The sequence below is a fragment of the Manacus vitellinus genome, unplaced genomic scaffold (assembly GCF_001715985.3).
Source record: "Manacus vitellinus isolate BGI_N305 unplaced genomic scaffold, ASM171598v3 scaffold_6_pilon, whole genome shotgun sequence".
NCBI classification, from domain to species: Eukaryota; Metazoa; Chordata; class Aves; order Passeriformes; family Pipridae; genus Manacus; species Manacus vitellinus.
Window position 1 is genome coordinate 10281622 of NW_021940750.1, and position 24602 is coordinate 10306223.

Below are 24602 nucleotides of genomic sequence, written 5' to 3' on the forward strand. Positions count from 1 at the left end.
CCTACCAGTCTCTACTGAAGCTGATCTGAAGATCATTTAAGCAGCTTATTAGTATGTAAGTTACTCATCGCTGCAAGTGAAAAAGAATGTTTCCCTGAGGGGTATTCACTGACTAATTTTCCAGTGTCCCAAGTGGACACTTCTGTCTGCTTATCCTTATTTTTCCCTTTCAGGCTCTGACTTTATTTTGTCTGTCTAAAGAGTGCTTCCTTATCTTAGAACCATTATCTTTTTTTACACTTCATTCTTTATGTTTCCATTTAGGATTAGTCAGAACCAGAGCTAATTTCATTTCCTTGTGACTCTCTGATGTATAAATGACAATATGACATAATTTGTAGAATTCAACAGCTGAGAATATAGAGTCTTGAATGAAGTTACTCTGCAGGACCCTGAAGAATAGCTCAGTAGTTCTCTAGAGGCTTCTGAAGTATTAATGAAAATGCCTCTGATTTCTTTTGTTTTTTCCATTCTTCATTTATATTCATTCTTACTTGGGAAGTAAGATTATAATATCAGTGCAATTGAAACTAGATGAAAGATTCATTAAAAAAAAAAAACAACCACAGCAAAAAGCCCAGCTTCTCCCTTCTCCAGGACATTCTAATAATATATTATTACTGTGTGAGAAGTACTTCTATAATAGCTGGAGAGTTAGAGAATTTTTGAAAGTAAGTGGTTTGATTGACTGAATATCTTCTAGCAACTTAGAAAGCTTTACATACAACTGATTGAATACTGCCTGTGAAATACGTTGTCAAGCCCAAAGCACCTGCCAAAACCAGGTGATGATTCCTTTCTTTAAAATACATCAGATAGCAAAGATTTAACTCATTATTTTGTTACTACACAAAAGGAATTAGCATAAAACATGACACAATATATAGAAAATTGAATCCCAAATGACATTCAAGTACTGCAGACCAAAATAGTAGGTCTGTGAGGTAGATTTTGAAGTTAGTATTGCATGCTTCTATTGAGAGTCCTGTTTTATCAAGAAGCTGAGCTAGACTTCCTCCTAATTCTTGGTACTTGTCACTTGGTATACACATTGGCCATGTGAACAAGAGTATGATCTTGCTGGCATTTTATGTGGGCAGCAATGGGAAAACTCTACTCAGCAAGTAAAAGCTTGGGGTTTTTTATCGGTTAGAGGAAAAATCAAGGCAAAGAATGAGTGTCAACAGAGAAGTGTGTGGGACTGCAGCTGCTTTTTCATAGGAGTTGCTTAACATGCTGTTTTGTTTCATTGTGTCTGTTTGTAGGTAATGTACTAAAATACTTACAAATCTGCCACATAAATCAATTACACTCAAAAGAGCTTCTGCTAAGAGTCAACAACATATAGTATCAACAACATATGGCTGTTGGTATGGTCTGCAGTAAAAACAATTTGACTTTCCTTGGAGGTGGGAAGCTAAATTCTACTTGCATGCTCTCTGGCTGCAGCAGAATAAATGGAGTTGTCTTGTCAAGCAGTATTTGTATTCTTGTAGCTATGTGCTGATTGTTCTGCACAGTATGTCTCTGGGATAAGCAAAATAAAGGAGAAAAATAGTGTCTGTGGAGTCAGGGTTGGAAAGGTGGGATCAGATCACGTGATGCAGAGTATGTGTGCCTCACTCAGCTGTGCTAGTGGAGATCCTCCTGCCTCCATAGATCAGAGGGTGGGAGCACCTGATCTAGACAAGCTGAGAAAGTTGGGGTTGTTCAGCCTGGAGACGAAAAGGCTCCACAGAGACCTCATTGCAGCCTTCCAGTACCTAAAGGGGACTACCAGAGAGCTGGAGAGGGTCTTTGTACAGGGGCATTTAGTGCTACAACACAGGGGAAAGGCTTCAAATTGAAAGAGGATTGGTTTAGATCAGATATTAGGAAGAAATTCTTTACTGTGAGGGTGGCGAGGCACTGGAACAGGTTGCCCACAGACATTGTGATGCCCATCCCTGGAAATGTTCAGAGCGATGTTGGATGGGGTTTGGAGGAACCTGCTCTAGTGGAAGGTGTCCCTGCTCATGGCAGAGGGCTTGGAACTAGATTTGAGGTTGCTTCCAACCCAAACCATTCTGTGGTTCTATGATCTTGCTAAAGACAGGTTTTTAAAGAAGGGAGAAAATCTTGTGAGTTTTGTGGTATCTTCATATGCATTAGAAAGGGCCCAGAGCTGCATGCAGTTAACAACAGATCATTTATTCTTGTGATCTTGCTGTGTGAGGTAGAATCATAGGTAAATTTGTGATGAAGAATTTGTTTCTTTTGTATGATATTTCTTTGAGATCTGGATGGAATAAGATGCAATGATAAGGGAAAAATACTGTCATAACTAATGCTGGTTTTTTTCTGTACTTCTGCTTCACTGCCATCCATTCACTCTATATGAAATGAATGGGTGGGGCTTGAATATTCAAAACAGTGGGTTGCATTCTGTGTATATGACTGTGAAGTTATGTGCATCAAGTCCTTTTTTTTTCTGTTCTGCCTGTCCCATGTGTTTAGTTACATGTTATGTACATATAGCATCTCTTGGGTGAGGGGGAAGGCAAATTTCTTCTGGATGTGGCTTCACGCAGGCCTGTCTGTCTCACTGAAGTGGTCAGTGGAAAGAAAAGCAAACTGCTGTGATCCACTAACACATAGAGACAAATGGATTAAAATTTTATATTTATATTTTAATTATATTTGTATTTACTTACAGTGCATTTTTATCTTTAAAAAAGAATTATGCACTAATTATTCAAATATGAGCACTTCAGCCAATTCCTGTATTTGAATACCCAGAGTGGAGCATTTAATATGAGAATCAACATAAGCGTCAAAAAATACAGTTTGGATATTTTGTGTAGGCATTTGCCTCTGAATTCCCTAATTCATCCATTACCAGAAGCTGGGAGGAGATAGCTGGGGAATAATTGTTTTCAGTCTTCTGGTTTATAAAGCTATTACAGACTTCCTAGTTTGAGCAGTGTAATGATTCAATCAGTGATTCCTGACAAATGCAAAGAAATTATTTTTATTTGCAGTACTAAGGAACATTAAATTCTGTTAAGATTATTGTTGTTGGGGTTTGGGGGTAGTTATTTGTTCGTCTGTTTGTTTTCCTTTGTTTATGCTTCCTGTCTCTACTCACAGGTAACACCATGGTGCTGTGGTCAACTTGCAGAACATCGCTACTTAAATCTGTAACAAGCCGATTCATTAAGAATTTGGCCTGCTCGGGGATCTGTGCCAGCCTAGTCTGTGTGCCTTTTGACATTGCTCTTAGTGCCAGTCCACACTGCTGCTGGTGGATCTATACGATGCTTTTCTGCAGAATTGCCAAGTTTCTGCACAAAGTCTTCTGCTCAGTGACCATCCTTAGTTTTCCAGCCATTGCTCTTGACAGGTAAGGGAGCAAATTTGCCATGATCCTGCACTTCCCTTTCTTCTTTCTCCCTTTGAAATATTTTTCTCCCTTTCGTATTGTCTTGCTTCTGTTCTGGTGCTCTGTTTGCAGTGTACAGTTTCTCTCTAGAATGTTTTGGGAGAAATATTTTTGTAACAGTGAAAATCTTTAGTTTTCAGTTTACTCTGGTACCTCTGGACATTTATAAAGGACTTTGAGACTACAGATTTGTCTTCAGAGAAGTTTTTATATTTTCTTCCTGTTAATAATGCTTGGTCAGTGATGAACTTAAAAGCAGACAACTTCAGACTGTAGACGAGGTGCACATTTTTATCTGTGGAAATTGAAAGCCCTTGCCTGTTAGAAGGATTTACCAATGCCTGGAGGTAGATTGTCCATCAATGTCAAATTTCAAATATAGATTTGTTTTAAAAAAAACAAACAAAATTAATACAACCAGAATTAGTTCAGGGAGTTTTTGTATGTAGATCAGTCTAAAACAAAAGTGGCCCTCTGGACTGGCTAAGTTTTTGGATGCCATTCATGTTGCAAATTATTATCAGTCACTGATCCCACCTAAATGCGCAGCTCTATCAGCTTGACAGTGACTGTAAGTTAGATATTCTTAAGGAAGGGTAGATATGGTTTAATAAAGGACACGTTACTAAAACAGTAAACTTATACATGTTAGATAAAAGTAAGTCTGTTATCATGTCTCACTGCAGAGTATGCTAGCTCTACAAAACCAAACTGTATACCTAATAAAGTGATATGTCTCTTACATATTAATGTGATATGTCTCTTACATGTTAATGCAGTGTCACTATCTATAGTGCACACCAGTGTTGCCATTGGAACAGCATATCGTTTGCCCTTCACCAAGAAAACTTGTGATTTTCCTCACAAAAAGCACAAACTCCTACCACTTATAATAATAAGTGTGAAGAGTTAGGTCTGTCATGAAAACTCTGTGAGCTTAAAAATCCACAGCAGTAGTCCAGTAGTAAGCAAACAATGAATCAGTGTCTGAAATTTGACGTGCATGTCAGAGATGCACTTTTTTTTTAAATGCACACTGAATGTTCAGTGTGCTCAGGGCCTTGCTGACCACAGCTTGTGCAAAACAAAACAGCACTGTATTTCCAATAGATGGATACATGTAATTTGTCACCAACAGCTTTTTCCAAATATCCAAAGAAAAAAATCTATCATAAAGCAGCTTTTAAAATTAACTATGAGTCTGATTGTTCAGTGTGACATATCTGTGCCCCCATCATGTTTTTTGAAATTTTGAGTTGTGTGCAATGTACTATTCTAGTTTACAAGTAAATGATGACATCTTCAAAATAATAGTCACATGCATCAGCCAAAGTGATATAGTCTCAGTTATTGAAAGAATTGTTCACTACCAATAATGTGATCCTGAAGTTTCAATATTAATTTTTTTTTCTACAGACAGACCTGCAAAGGCAGACCATTGGGTTTTTTTTTCTTTCATAAGCAGGTACTCAGTTGACAACCCAGTTAGATATTTGGGACGTTACGCTCAAACAGCTCCTGTGAGAAGTTTTTCAAAAGGACTATGCTCATTATAGACTTCACCCTTTGCATTGTATCAATTGTAATTTTATTTTTGTTTTGACAGATACTACTCTGTTTTATACCCTCTGGAAAGAAAAATAACTGATGCAAAATCCCGAGACCTGGTTATCTATATCTGGGCCCATGCAATAGTGGCCAGCATTCCAGTATTTGTTGTGACCAATGTGTTTGATATTTATGCCATGTCCACCTGTTCTGAATCTTGGAGTTACTCCCTTGGCCACCTGATATATGTCATCATCTATAACATCACCACTGTGATTGTACCAGTGGCTGTGGTATTTCTCTTTATGATTCTTATTCGCAGAGCACTGAGTGCCAGCCAGAAGAAAAAAGTCATCATAGCTGCATTAAGGACTCCTCAGAATACAGTTTCTATCCCATATGCCTCCCAGCGAGAAGCTGAACTTCATGTCATGCTGCTTTCTATGGTTATGATCTTTATTTTCTGCAGCGTCCCGTATGTGACCTTGGTGATTTATCGCACCATACTCAATATTTCAGATATTTCAGTCTTCTTGCTCCTCACTGCCATTTGGTTGCCCAAGGTCTCTTTGCTGGCCAACCCTTTGTTATTTTTAACTGTTAACAAATCAGTACGGAAGTGCTTAGTGGGGACAATAGTACAGCTGCACCGAAGGTTTAGCAGGAGAAACATTGTCAGCTCAGGTGGTGTTGTGGATGATAATCTGGAGCCCAATGTGCATTCGGGAAGCCAGCTTCTGGAGATGTTTCATATCGGGCAACAACAAATCTTCAAGCCAATGGAAGATGAGGAGAATGAGACCAAATCCATTGGCTCTGGTGACTTGCAGCAGAAAGAAATTCCTACCACCAGTTTAGAGATAGGACAGACTTTGGTTCACAGATTTATACCACAGACAGTTGCAGACTCTGCAGCTCAGGTGGCCCCAGCTGTGCCCACAGAAGCTGATCCGATAAATGACAAGTATTCCATGCAGTTTGGTTTTGGACCCTTTGAGTTGCCTCCACAGTGGCTCTCAGAAAACCGAAACAGTAAGAAGCGACTCCTGCCTCCTCTGGGGAATACCCCTGAAGAGCTAATCCAGACAAAACAGCCCAAGTGTAAAGCAGAGAGAAAAGTCAGCAGAAACAATAAAGTCAGTATCTTTCCCAAGGTGGATTCTTAGAAAGAGCAGGAGCTTGAAGTGACAGAGGAAGGTCACTTTCTATTATATATGTGATCCCATGGATCTTTATTATGTTGAAATTTGTTTCAGGCTGGTTTTTTTCTTGTGCCAAATATAATTTAAATGAACAAACAAAAGGAAAATGTATATGCAAGTGTTCCTTATTAATATGAAATATTTCATGAAAATAATATATCGAAATACGGAAATTCTTAAATTTTATCTCTGAAATCCTTACAACGATACCTGTCTGATTAAATTTCAAAAAGTATATATGGCTTTGGGACCTCTGTATGGCTGAATTATGGAAATATGTCAGTCAGTTTTCTGGGAAATCTCATGTTGTATTAAAATGGACTGGGTATCAAAGTAACTTAATAGGAAAGGCTGTAGAGAGCAGAAGACATACAACATGGGTAGTTCCTACTCTGGTGCAAATAGACATAGCAAGATTCTGCATATTTCATTAATGAAGTAAAATGGACTATTAAGTGCATTTGTTGTCTGTTAAGCCCATTTATTCAATCAGTGTTAAAGCTTACTGGATTTTTTTGCACAAATTAGTTACTAAGCATCTGCTGAACATCTAAAGTTTTTAAAAACCTAAACCACTGTTTTCTGGCATAAAACTTCCACAAAGCCAAGGATACCCAAATCATCATGTGTGTGAAACCTGAGAAAGACCTTTTTTGTAAAGACCCCAGATATATTCATGTAGTTTTAAATAAAAACTGGATTGGAGATCATGCAGGACAAATCCTGACTCCAATAAACAAGTATGTATGTGCCAAGGGCATAAATAGAACACTTTGATCCTGTAATAAAGGGCATATACAAATGTTCCAACAGTGTAATGTATCCATTGTGTAAGTAACAAAGGCACAAACCTTAAACTTACCTGCTGATGCACTCTGCTGTTTTCTTACGGGAAAGCCAGCAAATGAAAGAAATGCGTTTGAAATGCTAGTAGCCTTTCTCTGAGTGTGACAATCTTAGTTTCTGAGTCTGTGTCACAGAGAGAGAGACTCACACAGATAGACACTGAGTGTCTCAGTGACAACTGAACTGGTGAGTGAAGAAGCTGGTAACAGACCTCTAAAGGCAAAGATTTATTAATGCAGTTTCTCACAATTGACAGAGGTAGAGAGGTTTTTCTTCTACCTTCACAGGTACAGATACCAACCATCCTGCTCCACTCATCTCACGGAGTAGACCACCCACTGTATGAACATGAGACTTTCAAATCTGGTGCCTGATTCCTGAGTGAGCCACAGTCATGCCATCAGCACACCAGCCTTTCTGTGAGAACTCAGGCATCGTGCTGCAGCTTGCCCCTCTTCATAACCACAGGCATATTGTCTTGTTTATAATGAATGTGAACTTTAAATTATATCTGTCTGTTAGGTGACCTAAAACTATTGTAACCCTGACATTTTAATCCTTGTTCAGTTGCAAGTAGTCTTTCATCTGCATTCACTGTTGTCTCTCTGGGTAGTTTCTTAAAAGCATAGTCTTACAATATCTGTTTATTCCTTGTGGTTTTCCTGTACTTTAGCCCTTTGCTGCATGCTGAACCGTTTTCTGTGGTTACTGTCTGTTTATGAAAGTAGTTTTCTTTAAAGCATACTTTTAACAGGACAAGGTGAAGAATCTTGACAAGTTCACGGTAACTTACTAAATCCAACCAGGTAATCTTAAAAGTGACAGAAAATTCTGCTGAAGCAGAATTTGGAGATGTACATTTTCTTCCTTTGACATATTTGAAGAAAGTCACCAGCTTCTGATGATTCCAAGGTGGTGGATTTCTACAAGGCATTAAAAGCAAATGTTTTAATAAAAATATATTTAAAGAAAAGTGTGTATGTGTAAAATAAGTTTTTCTCCATTTCCTCTTTGGTTTCAGTGCACTTCACTTTTTGCTAGTTCAAGAGCTTCTCAGCTTGGGAGTAAGGAGCAGTCTTCAAGGGGTCCAGATATGGGACAGTAGATATAGCTTGCCTGAAATCAGACAGAAGAAAGATTCCAGAAAAAAGTGGTCCTTCTGTGGCAGAGGTGGAAAAGTACCACAGCATGTATTTTTTTTGTCAATAAAAAGTTATTTAAATATATAATTAATATCCAGTGTCTCACAAGAACAAAAGTGAAGTACAAAGCAAAGCTGTGGGAATTTATGAAGAGAAAGCCTGGTGTACTTTGGCTTGTGCAAATAGATTTAAAGGCTAAATCTTACTACACAAGAATAAACCTGGAGAAAATAAAGTTAAAACTCATTATTCTGCCACTTAGAGAGGGAAAATAGAGCACATATTAAACAAAAGAAAAAATAGTTTAAAAAGGATGAAAAGAGTATGGGGACAATGTCAATTTACTATTCTGAGACATCCTCAAGAAATACTGTTAAAATTCAAACATCATGTAAAAATAATATAAAAAACCCCAAACCCAACAAGTAAACAACACAGTCCTTCAATACTAAATAATGCTATTTTGGTTGAATACTTGAGAGCAGTTTATTTTGCACAATGGGAAAACCTTCCACAGAAAAGCAGTCTTTTAGAAACTCTACAAGTATTCTACTGTAGAACAGATCTAATTGTTACTAAACTGCAATAATTTAATGAACACAGTTGTTCTGGTTTTAAAAATACACCTATAGGTAATGTTTTCCAGAGAAGTATGGCTATATTTCTGTAATGAGTTTTCTTCTATTCTGCTCCCTGTTTCCTGGGATAATAATTACTGCATCAGTGGACTATAAGTTGAAGAACAAAGAGGAAAGTCAGGATGTTTCTCTAGATCAGTTGATGGGGACTTAGAAGCTGGTTCCAACTAAAAAGAATCTGTCCTATAAGTTGTTATGACAATAACTATGGACATGATTACATGCCGCACAGAACTCAAGTTGTTCCTCTTGTTCATGTCACACTGCTTGACTAAGGAGTATTATAGCTTCTTTGCCTCCATTTTCTGTAAAACTAAACCGTCTACTTTTTGCCTGGATCACATCCTAAGCTGCACAAGAAGGTCCTGAGACACTTGCAGGATCACATTGTTTGGTTTCCCTTGTGCCTGTCTGGTAGCAAACTCCCAGCACACTGCACGCTGTGGCATGAGAAATTTCAGCACAACACAATTCATCTTGAGCTCCTGCTTCCTATGCTCTCCTGTTGTCCTGTAGCAGGTGTGGCAACATGAAAGAGCTTTGTCAAGGCATGAACAAGTCAAAGAATGAAACCCTGGCTTTATTAAACAAAATGGAAGTTTTACCATTGACTCTGGACTTTGCATTTTAGTTTGGCCTGTCTTTGTCAGCTGACAGGTGACCACGCTGTATCACTATAGCTGATGGAGCACTCTGCAGAACTCTACTCCTCCTCACTGAGGGCTTCTAGAAAAGTTGGAATATGACCAAAATTTCTGGCTCTTTGCCCTTGACTTGGCACATGCCAGTCAAAAGATGTTAATACATAATATATTTGTCCTTTGAAGGAAAAGGGTCTATTTATTGCCCTAACATTTAGAGGAATTAATATGGTGAATATTAGTTGTGCTTGTCCTGAACTGAGTACTAGCACTGCTACAGCCTACCTTAAAAATATTACCTTTGGTAAATAAAAGGTATTTCAGGTGAGTACATGAAAGGATATTAAAAATAATCAAAGACAAATAACTCATGAGTCTTAAACAAAGTCTTGGTAATTTTTTCTCCAACATGTATGAGACAATGAAAGTGTCTTGGCTACCTTTTTGTGTAATAAAATGCTTTTGAGCAGAGGAGTATGAAGATACGCAGTAGCAATTGGGAACAAGTTCCCTATATTCCTCCTCTCATTTGTGCTTCTTTTTGATTGGATTAGGAAGAAAGCAATAAACGAATTCTGTTACTACAGTGACTGTGTTCTGAGTATCAAGACAGCTTGTCTAAATGTGACTTCATCATGTTGTAACCTGTCTTTTAGGATGAAAGGTAAATCTTGGAGTACTTTTCTTGCTGTGCCCTTCCTAGACGTAAGAGTTTTTTCCATTCTAAGCCTTTTTTATTTTTTTAATCATCATACTTCTGAGAAGTATCTACTTTAGCTTAGAATAAAACTGACCTGTTCCTGGAAAGGCAAAAAAAAAATCACACCTTTGGTTCTGCTCTTCTAGTTCAAGTTTCAATATAAGTACACCTGCCACCTATAACAATATTTGAGATTCTGTAATATTTAATGATGTTTACAAAGTTCAGTCCTCTTATTGGACAGGAAGAGTCTCATAGCCTGATCTAGAGGATTTGAGATGAACTCTGTGAATCTCTTCTTTTCCTCTCTGAGTCTACTAGGACATGTAACACTCATAGATCATAAGTTCAACTGCAGTTTGAGATATCCCTGGCAAACCATTATTACTCACTCTCAGGTGTGACAGCCTCATAGAAAACCTTCACTGATTCCATGTGACAAGCAGCAGTAAGGAGCCTATTCCTGCACCACTTTCAAAGGAGTTTTATGTCTGTTTTTTACCAGATTTGGAGCTGGATATTCTCCTTTCATGGAATTTCTGAAGTTTTAGGCAGTCTCTAATAGGGAAGCTGATAGCAAGTCAAACTCTGTCAGCTGTTAAGTATATACACTGTACTGTAGAAAGAAATAAATACTGGGGCAGTTATACCTAGCTGCTTACCTCATTATTCATAGCTTATTTAATTCCTAATACAGCAAATGCCAGATTTTAGTTTAGCCAGTTCTGAATGATATTGTCCATTTTACTGCTTTCTCATTGCCATTACTGGCCTTGAATACTTAAATACCTTAAATGCAGATGTAAATTTTAATTCTTCTATTTTTTGCTTCAAATCATCCTCTGCACCATCTGGAAAACACCACAGGTTCCTAACACCACTGTGGTATTGCATTAGCAATTGCAAGACTTAAGTTAGAATTTTAACATACTCGGGGCTTAGGAAGGAGGCTAAAACACAGAGAGTTCACTAGTGCATTTCTTGTGTTTGTCTTCAGTAAACTGTAGACCACATTGCATTGTTATGACACTAAATAGAAGGAACAAAGTGCTCTCTTATTGGCAAAACTGACAGTAAAATGCCATACTATAAGCATCAATGAAAACTCTATTACTTTGAATGAGATGGACTTAGTTTTTTTGAACTGTTTCCTGTAAATTTTTGCTGCCAATGAAAACCCGCTTTGATGTACCCAAGTATCAGAGTTAGTTGTAGGAGCCAGTTAATTTTGCAAGTTAATCAGAACACATGAATTAACCCTCTCATATTGTTTAAATGCAGAAAAGCTATGAAAAGGGATGGGATTAGGAAGGCAATTACACTCCTTTATTAATTAGATTCCTTACTAACAGTGAATATTCAAGTAAAAAATGGTGACCACAGTAATAATTTTAACGTTTATTTTAAAGTGATTCACCTATCCTTGTTGACAAACAAACCTGACGCAATTAATGCAGGAGCCTAGACAAACAAGACTAGCAAAAGAAGCAATAATAATTCACAGTAGAGAGACACTGTTTAGAAAGGTCAGTACAGTAACTTTTCTGTAGCTCCAACGGGCCCGGCACAGCCCTGCGGGGGGGACATGAGGAGGGGACGGGCGCCCTTCAAGCAGCACTTCTCTCTGTCTGGGCGGAGTGGGCAGAGCTCCAGCGCGGCTCCCTGCGGGCCAGCTGGGTCATGCCCGCATCCCTGGCCAGGAGGGCGAAGCAGCGGGAGCGGCCCGGCCGCCATCAACCAGGCAGGGCGGACGTGCCGCTATCGCGAGACCCCGCGGGGCCGGTCGTCATGGGAACGGCGGCGGCGGCTCCGCGCGTCCTGCCGCCCTCCCGCGGTGGGAACGGGGCTCTTCTGTCCCGCACGCCTTCCCTCCCAAAAAATCCACGGGTGTGGTGGGCCATGCTGCTGGCAGAGGCCTCGTGTAGGCCAGAACTCCTCAGGGAATAGGGGGCCTCCCGGCTGGCCGCGGTGGGAAGCGGGAGTGCAGCTTCATCGGACGTGGAGGCACGTGGTGATTGGTGTAAAGAGGCCTCTGCGGGGGATGAGCCCGGGATGCACGAGGTGAAGTGAATGGACACAAACTACTCTTTTTCTTCTCTGCCCGCTTTTTATACTTTGTTATGTTACAGACTTGTGTACAGGACTCGGTTTGCTCCGTTTCTTGTGCTGAATTAAAGAACTATATTCACTTGGGCCTTCAGAGAGTTACCAGCGCATGTCGCATACTCAAGATGTTTAGTTCCTGGGAATTCACACAGTTTTTGCAGAGAAACATGCATTTCTGTGGTTTAAACTCAAAACAGCTGAGATGGGGAATGTGATCATTTGGACTTTGGAACTTCCAAAGTTTAACATAAATAGCTTTTGGCTGCTTTAGTTGTGTTCAAGATGTCTCTAAAATGCCCTAATTCTTTTGTTTGTGCTTAGCCAGTCCAGTAGTTTTTGAGAAAAGAAAAAAAAAGAACCATGATAATTTCTCCATTGTGAGATTACTTTTAAGATTTACACCATTTGAAGTTTCTTTGATAGTAAGCACATTTGAATACTTTGGTTGGCTTGATGATATAAATGTATATTTGCACCTATATTAAAAAATGTATAATTGAGTAGCAAGCTGATCTAAATAGGAAAGACCTCTCAATATGGAATTTCTAGAAAGGATTTGAAACTTGTTTGATCTACATCTGAAATAGTACGAGATTTGTATTGCTTTACTATGGAACTGATAGTTTGAAGGGTTGTTTTTGAATTTTTTACCAATTTTAGGTAACAATGGACATTACAAGTGAGAGCGCAGATGACATTTCAAGGCCTGCATCTAGCTCAAAACCCGGTTGTGGATCTTTGAATACGTCTATAGAGTTACTAGCACCAGAGCCACATTTGCAAAAGGTAATTCTCTCCTTCAGCAGGTTAGAAACTCTATGCCTAGTTCTTCATAAGAATGCTAAAAGGTAATATTCTGCTTTTTTAGCTTCATATGCAGTTCTGGGCTCTGCAGGTGTGCTAAGGGCTTATGTGAACGTTCATGATGTGATCTGCTCCTTATGCAGCAATGGAGTAATTTTTAATTTCATTTTGGTGAATCTGTGTTACTTTTATATTTGCCACAAAAAGGGTAACCTGAAAAACTTGGTTGTCTTCCTTTTTATATTTAATCGTATTATTAAATAAATTGTGTTTTAAGATAAAAACATTTGAAATTCTGTCAGTAATACGTAAATGCACAGCTATAGGTTGTTAATGCATGAGCAGTCTGTGAATAACTTCACTTTCATCCCATTTGTGCTTTTAAATTTAAATTGGAAAGATTAAAAGAAATCATTTGAGCAATACTCACAAGTTGAATTTTTGACTACAGAGTTCTCTCTGGGTATTTTTGGGTTAAGTTTAAAAACCAATTCATACTATTCTAAGAAATAGCTCTAGGAATTTAGCAAAGTCTGTTGGAAGTAGGTGTTCATCCATCCTCTGAGAAAATTAGTATTGGGGATTAACTTAATTTTGGGGATGGGATATGAGATAAATTTGTTGGGATATAGGAACTAGGACTTGGGAATTGGAGATTTAGATTGATTTACTTAGCTTAGTCCAATTGTGTTGTACCTCTGCTCACTTGTCTGTAGAATGGGATCATAGTTAGATGCTTCACAGAAATATTAAAATATTTTTTTATAGATTCACAGTCGGGTATTGACGTTAACAGCAGATAACTTTGAATCCAAGTTCTGATCTAAACTTACCAGCTATCGGATGGAAATTGTAATCTCTTGAGAGTGATGAATTAAGCATGACCTTTTCAGCCTTTCTTTGTAGTATGAGCAAGAGATTGGGATGCTTCATGTTGCAGAGCACTCACAGTGTCTGGAAATGGATGAGATTGTTTTACACACAGACTCATGTGTGGTTGTCTGTGTAATAATTATTTGTAATTAATTGTAATAATTTCCTAGCGTAGCAGTCTGTGGAATGATGAGCTTGAGAATCAAAGTGATAACAGGAACTGAGCTCTGTGTCAGACTTGAAAAGGGTTCTTTTATTTAAGAAGTACACTTAAATATTGTGCAGAATTGTTGTTGGCCTTTGTGATAGCATGTGAGTATTGTGATTACCCAAAATCTTCTCCCAAAATATTTCTGTCTTTATGGTTGTAATAATTTCCATTTCATAGGTTGATTTACTTGTCAGTGTGACTGATGGTTATCAGAGAGGCAGCCTAGAAGATTGCTGTCCAGCAGAAAACAAAAGAGAGAAATCTGATGTCCAGGCAGTAAGAACAGATCAGCAAACCGCAGTGGAGAGTACAACCTTCTCTCTTCAGAAATGTATACAGAACCCCAACGAATTGTCAGGTGCGGAAATGACTAACACTTTCTTGTGTTGGGACTAGACTAAATATGAGGTTTGTATAGTTTGGGTAAAATTCTATTGGTGGAAGGAAAAGAGCTTGCAAATAGGTATCATTCTAGAAAAGAAGGTGTCAAAATCTATACCTTCACTTCTCTTCACTATTTGGAATCCATCTTTGGAAGAAATGGGTTATTACTGCCAGTAAGGTACAGCATATCTTTTGTGGCCTCGTAAGCTGTGGTCTGCACCTTGGTGATGACCTAAAAGATTGGGAGAAAGCAGTGGGTTGACCCAGGCTGGATGCCAGGCACCCACCAAAGTGGCTCTCTCAATCCCCTCTGCAACTGGACAGAAGAGAGAAAATATAACAGAGGGTTCATGGATTGAGATAAGGTCCAAGAGAGAGATCACTCACCAGATACCATCATGGGCAAAACAGACTCGAAATGAGCATATTAACTGAATTTATTAGTAACAAAGTCAGAGCAAGATGAGAAGTAAAATAAATCTTAAAAGCACCTTCCTTCCACCCCTCCCTCCTTCCCACACTCTACCTTCTCCCCTCCACTGGCACAGGGAATGGGGGTTACAGTCAGTTTGTCACAGGTTGTGATGCTGCTGGTCAGGAATGAGTCTTTCTGTGCTCCACCGTGGGGTCCCTCCCATGGGAGACAGTCCTCCATGAACTTCTCTAACATGAGTCCAACCCATGGGCAACCATTCTCCATGAACTGCTGTAACTTTTGCATGGGTCACTTTTCCATGGGGTGCAGTCCTTCAGGCACAGGCTGTTCCAGCGTGGGTCCCCCACAGGGCCACGAGTCCTACCAGGACCCTGCTCCAGCATGGGCCTTCCATTGGTTCACAACCTCCTTTGGGCACCCACCAGCCCTGGTCTCCTCCATGGGCTGCAGGTGGATCTCTGCTCACCCATTGCCCCCATGGGCTGCAGGGGAACAGCTGCTCCACCGTGATCTGCACAATGGGCTACAGGGGAACCTCAGCTCTGGCACCTGGAGCACCTTCTCCCCTCCTTCTCCATTGACCTTGGTGTCTGCAGAGCTGTTCCTCTCACAAGTTCTCACTCTGCTGTTCTCTGGCCGCAGGTACATCTGCGCTTTAACTTTTTTTCCTTCTTAAATATGTTATCCCAGAGGCATTACTGTCATTCTGATTGGCTCGGCCTTGTCCGGCAGCGGGTGTGTCCTGGAGCCGGCTAACATTGGCTCTGCCAGACATGGTGGAAGCTTCTGGCAGCTTCTCACAGAAACCACCCCTGAAGCACCCCCCGCCCCCAAACTCTGGCCATGCAAACCAAATACAGTGTGTTCCATGGAACCATGCTAGAAAGTGTATTCATTAAGGTGTTTTTATCAAACGTCTCACAGAGATCATGATCATTTGTTAGAAACTGTGTATCCTAACCTGTCCAAACAATTGGGTTTATGGTTATAAGTTATAGTATTTAAAACTGAATATTGTTAATACTAATAAAATACTTTGAATATAAGTATGCAATGTGTAATTTTAGTTAAAGCACTTGCAGCAGTGCTTTGGATGGCATTCTTCTCATTCTGTAAATGGTAATGAATTAACTTTCTGGAGCTTCTGACTATTGAAAAATAGAGATGCAAAGGCCAGTATTTGAAGCAGAAGTTTGGATACCTTCTTCAAATTTAGTTAAGAATTGGGGCCAAAAGAAATCCCTTGATTCCTGCAACTGCATTTAACATGAGTCCTGGCGTACTAGTCCATACCATTTTTTAAACTAATCCCTGCAGAGGCTCTGTGGGGATCCTTAGCTCACAAAAATGGATCTGGGTTATTGTGAAAGGCTTTTGCCTGTGTTTTTCAGGATATAGCTCTAATTCAGATTGTGAAGACATTGAAACATGGACTTTGAAATTCTGTGAACCTTTCCAAGGAAAACCAAGTACTGCAAAATCAGGTATTGCTTTTCAGGTGTATAAACTGAACAGTTTAATAGAACTTTTTCATTTTCCTTTTCTTATTAATGCTCCTAGGAGAGTTTGGGACTCAAGTGTATTTGTGTGTCTATTATGTAGTTATAAAAAAATACTACAAATTGAAAACATATATACATTGTGATATTCAAGAGGTGTTGGATGAATTCTTTGTTTAAAGATTGTTTTATTAATGGATATGCACTTTCTTTAATGTTATGATATAATTTAGTTTTACCTGCATTTGGTCAGGCAGAATCCAGGGGTGATTCTTTCCAGTGCAACAGTGCATGATACTTTTTTCTTCAGAACAGAAATTGGATAGAATTTAACCTCAAAACTTAACCCAGTCATTTAAACCCATCTGCTGGGTTTAGGCCAGTTGAAATAAGAGCTTTTTTTTTACCGTCTGTCCTTGGAGTTTCCCTGGAGCTCACTTAGATTTTTATAGCTTTTATAGCTTTCCCCTTGTTTTATCACTCATCTATTTTATGGCATAAAGTAGACCAATGCATTACAATAAATGCTTGGATCAATGACCTCTAAGATTAGAGAATGAAAGAAAGTATTGAAGGACTCCAAAATTTGGAAGTCTGTGGGATAGGGACGGTGCTACAAGTGTTCTACTTGTGATGTGGAAACTAAGTTTGACCAGGAAAGAGGACATGGCATGAGGATGCTATAGGAAGGGGAGAAGCTGAAAGTGATCAGAAATTGTGGTCTGCATATTTAGGAAAGAAAAAGAGACAGTACAGAAATCTACTTTAATTAAATAATGGTAGTTTTCATAATGTTTCATAATTTCTATTTTTCATAGCAACATTATCAGAATCTGGTTTGTCTGAGATATAAGACTGAAACTTCTGTAACATTTAAAGGTAGAGATATTAGAAGGTCTCAACCCCAGAGTTATTAATTTCAGCATATGTTCTACTTGTCAGGTTGAAGACATTCTTTTTATTTTTAAGCTTACTTTGTGATTTTTGCTGATACTGTGGAGATGTTGTCAGTCTTCCAGTATAATTTTGAATCAAATCACTTGCCCAAAATGGGTGTGTCTTCCTCTCCCACACCTCCATATCCAACTGCTATAGCTCAGAGGTTGATTCAGCATTCTGTTGCAAAGACTTCTGTATTTTTCCCTGCTACAAACAGGTTTAGAAGTTAACATGGTATATGTGCTTGACAGTAGTTGTACTCTTGTCTATTGTTGTTAACAAATTACTTGTTGTGCTTTTTAGTGTTTGTTTGGTTTTTTTTTAAGTTGACATGCTTCAAGCTAACATTAGTTTTAAATATATTCTACAGCAAACTTGAAATGTTCTGAAGACACAGATATAGATCCTCAGATTCAAGCAGCTATAAAGAAAATGAATAAACTTGACACAATACTTGAAAAGCAACATCTTAAGGAGAAAGCAATTAAAAAACAAGGCAAAGAAATGAGGGCAGTGCTCTGGGAAGAACTTCAGGTTAGGAGTGTTCTGCTTATTTTGTGAATGCTGAATTTTAGACTTATAGAATTATATTTCACAGAAGCATTATTTTAATAATTAACTCACAGTTGGCTGATTAAAGTGAAGAAATGAATTTTAAAAAGCAACATTGGATAGGTTTTAATATATATTGGCTAGGCAGGCTTTGAAAAAAGACCATGGTCCTTAAAAATTGATAAGACTGATTGTCAAATATACAGCTGTGTAGGTGTGGTCTACTAGCATAGTATTATGCTTCAGTTCACCACTTGCAGGTATGATAAGCTGTGACAAGAGGTAGTGTCTGTGAACCCAGGATGTGAAGCGTTTATTCTGCTCTAGTATGACCATTCTTAAGCCCATCTATTTCAGTACTGTCTGTTGTTGAAGAAATATAGATGCCCCCTGAAAAAGGCATAAGAATGTTACAGCACAAATTCCTTCACACTATTCCTACTCTCACCTCTAGCAATTAAATGCCACTTTAAGCCTTAAGTTAGTATTTCTTCTGAGGTTAAGTATTGTATATTTTGCATGAATACAAATGTGAGTTGCTAAAAAGACATGACTGGTTTGACTGCATCTCATAATTTCATTGGATTTGGATTTGGGGCCACATATACGTTACAGAACTTCTTTGACTTGTGAAATGTGTCTCCAAATAACAGAGGCTTTAAAGTTCCCCTGTACTTTTATCAGAAATTCAGATGTTCAGATAACCTCAAGAAGAAAATAAAGTAGTAAGTAAATGTTGCCACTGAACAAGGAATTTTTAATAGGGTCTGAAGTTCATTAGATTTGGTAAGCAGATGTGTTTCACTTTAAAGAATTTACTTTAAATATGTACATGTATCTATATATTTACACTTTATTCCTTTTGAATAGTCTATCAGAACCAGAGGAGGCCACGAGGAGATAGAAAACACAAACCTTTTTTTAGCTTTGTTCTCACCGTGGCAGGATACAACTGGTAAGTAAAAGGAAATAAATACCCTTATATAATTATCCTATATTTTGATTACTGTTCATATTTTTGTTGGATATGAGAAAAGTAAATCTTTCAAACCTTTACAATAGAATAATATTTGCATGAAAAAAGTGTATAAATGGAATATTTGAAAAATCAGCTGACATAATTTTTGCATTAACACAAATGTAGAAATTGTACTTTACCATTAACTTTGCTTATAGAAACTACATTTTTTTAAAGAACTGGATATTCTAGAAGGGTGAAAGTCCAACAAAAGTAAAGACTGCATTTTTCAAGTTATTGGCAAACACATGATTTTTTGCAGGAGGAGGGAGAACAAAACCAGACCGAATTTGTTAAGAATATACCATGTCAATTCTTCACAAGAATGGTTTTTAAAAAATTGCTGTTTGAATAATCTGTGTGGGTGCTGGAGTTCTCAGAGACATGTCAATCATGTGCACATTTTGCGTCCCATCCTTCTTCTGTATACCTTTGGTGAAAGGGTTTCTTGGCTGAAAGGAAGCAGAATTTTGGTTCATCCTGTCTTTTTCCTTGTTGGGGAGAGAACAAAGATTTGAGCTCTGAATGGTTATAAATGAGCAGAAGTCTCAGCTTGAATGTTGGATGTACATGCATAAAAATGGTAGCAATATGTAATTAAAACATTTCAGCAAAACTTACTATTGCAAGTAACCTGGTTTTATTTCTATGCTAATATTTGGGTTATTAAGGGAACTAAACAGAATTTGATACAGGTGATATTTAGAAAGTCTCCAGTAGATGTCAGGATATATTAAAAAAACAGTAGACAAGAAAGACTGCTAACAAACCTCCTTTTTTTCAAAGGTTACTCCTGCATCATATGTTTTCTGGTGTACTTTACTGACAAAACTCTGCATAGTTTAGATTTATATTTTTCCTCTAGCTTGATCTTTATCTTAACTTTTTGTAATATGCTAGTACCTTACTTTTAAGGTCTTATTTATTTATGTATGTATTTATTTATTTAAATGAGTGCCCTCATAGCTGCATTTGTTGATACTGCAATGGAACGCAGTTCATATATTTTGCTTTTCAGAACTTGAATTTGATGGAGCTTTATTAAGTAAATTACATAGGGGAGCTATTTAATGATAGCTTTTAATGTGGCTGTGAAATCAAACACAAGTTCCAGGTATAAAACTGTTGATAACTTAAGTGTCCCAGCCTGTCAGGGACAACAAAACCCTCTGGCACACTCACAGCAGAAATGTAAATCAGAAGTTAATTAAATGGCCTTAAATTCATTACCCAGTGGTCTGTATATCAAAATCGTACTTTTGAGTCCATTGCACTTCCTAATACTGGATATTGTTTGTTTTTTTCCTTGTGAAAAACACGTAATTCAAATGGTTCTTTGCAATATGAGTTCTTTTCTGTAAGTGCCGGGTGTATAGACTACAAGTTACTGCTATATTTCTAGTTGATACATGTCAATACTATGATTTCTTTTCTTTGTGTGGCTGAAACAAGTAGGGTGCTGTTTTCTAGACTATACCCTTGACCTAAACCACTTGGAAGTCTAATAATTCATGCATAGGCAGACACCAGCTGTGAAAACCTGGATACTTCATTTTCATTCAGATTTCTAGATGATTCGCCACATGGTGTCTGCAGAGGCATTTGAACTTCAGGGCCTTGGGCTATGGCTTTGAGAATGTGATTAATTGTCCTCTATGGGCAGTAGTTGTTAAAAACAAAAGTATGAAACAGCATACTTATTCATGAGTCACATCTTACACTTTCCCCCTTCTTTATTTCTTGAGAAGTAAGGTGTTTATGTAATTTATCCAAGTGAATTTCTTTAACTTTCATGTGTGAGATATTATAGCACGATACACATGAAGCTAGATCTTCTTTAGATGCACTTCAATTAAATTTTACTGAAAAAATTCCTTGCAGATCCCTCCCATACTAAAGAAAATGAAATATGTACTTCAGTAATTCACACACAAATGAATCCAGAAGCTTATGATTGTCATCAAACCCAACGAAGCAAGGGTAAGCTTTATTAATTGTACAGTTTGTATTTTTGGATATGACAAAACAACATGCAGTGGGTGGGTAATGAAGACTCGGCCTTTGTGGATAGGCCAATGAAATGGTAAAAAGCAAGGTTGCTTACTGGAATGGCAGTAGTTCTGACTTTTTTTGCAAATGATAAAAGAGAATAGTTTTGTGACTTATCTAAAACATTTTACTCAACATGCTAAGAAAATTGTTACTTTTGGGTTTATAAAACCATTTGCCTTTCATTTCAAAATGAAAAGGTGTGCAACTGATATATGCTAAAATGTATCATTGGTTCTTCATGGAAATTCTTTAAAATATTCTCTTTACTGTTACTGTAGGGTATCATAACTTTAATTAGTAGATTTATATTCAAGAAACCATATAAAAATGATGAGTGGTGCTGTATATAGTTGCAACTATTCTGTTTTGGTTTTTTTTTCAGCAGAAATTGTATGGATTTGTGACAAATATAAATCTTCAGACAACTTATTTAATATTTTGTTATGCTGATTATTGTAAAGTCTGCATTGTTTTTATGGATTAAGTACTTTCTGGCAAAACTCAAACACCTGCTGATTCTTTTAGAGATCACTTGTTAACGTGCACTGTATAGACATTTAAAATGCTGGTAGTAGCGTAGTGTGTCCAACACTTTAAAATAAATGGAATTGCACCTTTATGCCTCTGTTGTTTCCCTATTTGAAATTCGAATTTGCATGGTTGAGTAACTTTTCACATGTGTTGTGACATATGAAAAATAGCTTTGGCTGCCATTGCTATCACCTGCAATTGTTTATTTCTTTGTCATCTACCATTCTATGTAAACAGAAGGACTCTATCTTCCTGGTGACTGGCTAAGATGACAAGGACATAATAAACGTGCGTTCCTCAAGGCTGAACCATTGATGGCATCAAAATCTCTGCAGTTTGTAGAATGTGACTGCATGTTTTAGGTTTTGAACATGGACCTCATTTTATCACTTAGTCCACCAATATGCAGCCTTAACGTTGTGGGCTGGAGCAGTGCTTTGCTTTTCATTTCTCTCTATTCCTATCATGTGTCTTCATTCTTCCCTTAAAATGAAACTTGACCCTGAGCTTCCACCTTCAAGGTTTCTGAGTTGTGCTGGAGTGCCACTGAATAGCAACATAGGTTTCATTACCAATATTCAGGATAGCACTGACTTCTCAAGCTTCCAGTACACAGGGGTGGTTGGGAGTTGCGATCTCTTGCTCTATTTTGAGGTGTTCTACATGCTCCTGATTTGGGAACATGTGAAGCAGAGATCGCTTACAGCTTGTGGGCAATACATTGCTTAAATGACTTTTGCTATTCCTTCTGGAGACTCATAATGTGGTATCTGAATAGCTAAGGCTTGCTGTTTTGGTTGCTTTTGGATTTCTGTGTCACAGCTGTCATAAAGGCAGACCCTAAGAGGAGCTTAACTTGGGAAGAAGAATGTATGCATTAGTTTGATATTATTGCTTCAGCAGTCTCATTGAGATTGGTACCAAATCTTTGAAATTTGAACCAAATCTACCGAAACTCATATGCAAAATTTGTTGAGCTGCAATCTCTCTTTTACTTACCCATGTCAATCTTCAGTGTTTTCTTTGTCTCAGTGATCCTGTCTGTCCATTCTTTACTTGAATGTTCTGAGATGTTCTGTATGTAGTTCCCTCTCAAAAATGCTATCTACAGTAAGAGAAAGATATAGTTTAAAAGTAATGTATATCTTGCTGTTATGTTGGTGTTTGGTGTGTTCTGCTTATTTCAGAATATGACATCTCTTGTTTATATTGATTGGTAAGTTCTTTTATGATCCAGTTTCTTAACAGATTCAAGGTGTTGCCTGGTAATGTTAAAGTTTGGGATGCTTTCAGTAAACAGTTGTGCATTTGAACTGTGACAGGTTTTCTTGGTCAGATCCAACACTTCAGTCCTTTAAGGTTTTTGTGTAAAAGGATGCATGGAATTTATTTCATATCTTTGAGAGTTTGCTTTCAATCTTTTCACTGTGAAAAAAATCTATTTCCGTGTAAACTTCCATAGCCTGTCTTCTATTATCTAACATGTCAAATTTGGTTTTTTGAAGGCAAAGAGCCGACCCATTTTTCAAATCTCTACTTTCCAGAAAAGCAAAAATGCCATGACTAATTTTGAAGTAGTTCTTGAGATTTAGAAGTTGGTTCTATTTGCTTAGGCTTGTTATTTAATGTGATGAATATTTGCTGTTCATAAAGGAATTGTTATTTTAAGCCTCGTAAAAGTCTCTGAAAAACAGAATACATGCCCACGTTTTTGTGATGGATAGAACCCATTGTTATTAGAATATCATGTGTCTGTTTAATAGATTTACAGCTCTATGATGAGTTTTATTTTTTAACAAAATTTGTTTTATAAGCTGTTATAATAATATCAACTATATCATCTGTTTTTCAGCTGTTTTATTTAGAAAAATGTACTTGATATGTCTCCAAATAGTTCTGTGGTTTTCAAAAAATTATTGTCTGTTTTTTTCCTGATGAGAAAACTGCAGTGATGATAGGGTTTGAAGGAATGCCGTGGCTTTTAAGGCTACCATGTTCAACATTTTTGAGGTCAGAAATCCAAAAGTATTTTAGCCTTTATAACATTGAATGATCTCATATCATAAAAAGTTAAAAATGAAAATAGATTTTGACAATAGCTATGTTTTAAATATAACCATATTGTTTATGTAAATAATGAAAACACTGTACAAAAAGTTTGTCTATAAACTTTATATGTTTGCTAAAAATTTAAATGGGATTGCTGTTATTACAGCTCTTACTGAACCAGAATAGGAATGATTATAACTTAGAAACTTTTCTTCCTCAAACTTCAGATTATCCAAGTGAATTAGAAACAGAATTAGAAAAAACAGCAGAGAAAATACGTAGCAAAAATAAAAGCAACCAGGATTTCATTAAAAAGAACATTGAGGTAAGCATTAAAGTGTCAAATCATTTACATTTTGTTAAATGTTAGCTAAATATTGGTCTATAAGTACTTCTGGAGACAGTGTTTTTAAATCAGGAACATTAAAAGCTAATTAGACATAAATTAAAAACCTTTCTCTTAGAACTGTTATTTATGGCAGAGTACTATATAAGGTAGATCTCATCTTGGATGATCATATTGGTGAGGATAATAATGCTTCCATGTATTTGCTAAAGAGTACTGGAAACTGAATTGTTCTGTTTGTGCCTGTCCATAGCTTGTTTTAAGGACAAATATTTCCTAAGACTTATATTTACTGTTAAGTTAAAGGAAGATGTCCTTATTCATAGATAAGGAATAGATATACAGATTGTTCATGTGCTGGGTTAGGAACTGGTTGGAGGGCCAGGCCCAGAGAGTGCTGGTGAACAGTGCTGCGTCCAGTCACCAGTGGTGTCCCCCAGGGATCAGTGTTGGGCCCAGTCCTGTTTAATATCTTTATCAATGATTTAGATGAGGGGATTGAGTCCACCATCACCAAATTTGCAGATGACACTAAGCTGGGGGGGAGTGTCGATCAGATGGAAGGCAGGAGGGCTCTGCAAAGGGACCTGGACAGACTGGAGAGTTGGGCTGATTTCAGCGGGATGAGGTTCAACAAGGCCAAGTGCCGGGTCCTGCACTTTGG

The 24602-nt window shown here is 37.7% G+C and overlaps 2 protein-coding genes across 4 annotated transcripts in view; both read left to right on the forward strand.

The window, feature by feature from the left end:
• GPR176 (G protein-coupled receptor 176) overlaps positions 1-7129 on the forward strand; it is a 29915-nt gene extending 22786 nt beyond the window's left edge. For all 3 annotated transcript variants that reach the window (XM_008927140.2, XM_018083055.1, XM_018083057.1), the window contains 2 exons: positions 3130-3382; positions 5028-7129. In XM_008927140.2, the coding sequence (XP_008925388.1) occupies positions 3130-3382; positions 5028-6135 (1361 nt within the window). In that variant the 3' untranslated portion in view covers positions 6136-7129. The remainder of the gene's footprint in view (positions 1-3129; positions 3383-5027) is intronic.
• A 4864-nt stretch (positions 7130-11993) lies between these two features.
• The window catches only part of FSIP1 (fibrous sheath interacting protein 1), a 97521-nt gene continuing 84912 nt past the window's right edge, over positions 11994-24602 (forward strand). Inside the window, exons 1-8 of the mRNA XM_018082419.2 lie at positions 11994-12199; positions 12905-13030; positions 14310-14490; positions 16344-16436; positions 17761-17924; positions 18813-18897; positions 20842-20940; positions 23820-23917. Coding sequence (XP_017937908.2) covers positions 12191-12199; positions 12905-13030; positions 14310-14490; positions 16344-16436; positions 17761-17924; positions 18813-18897; positions 20842-20940; positions 23820-23917 — 855 coding nt within the window. The 5' untranslated portion in view covers positions 11994-12190. The remainder of the gene's footprint in view (positions 12200-12904; positions 13031-14309; positions 14491-16343; positions 16437-17760; positions 17925-18812; positions 18898-20841; positions 20941-23819; positions 23918-24602) is intronic.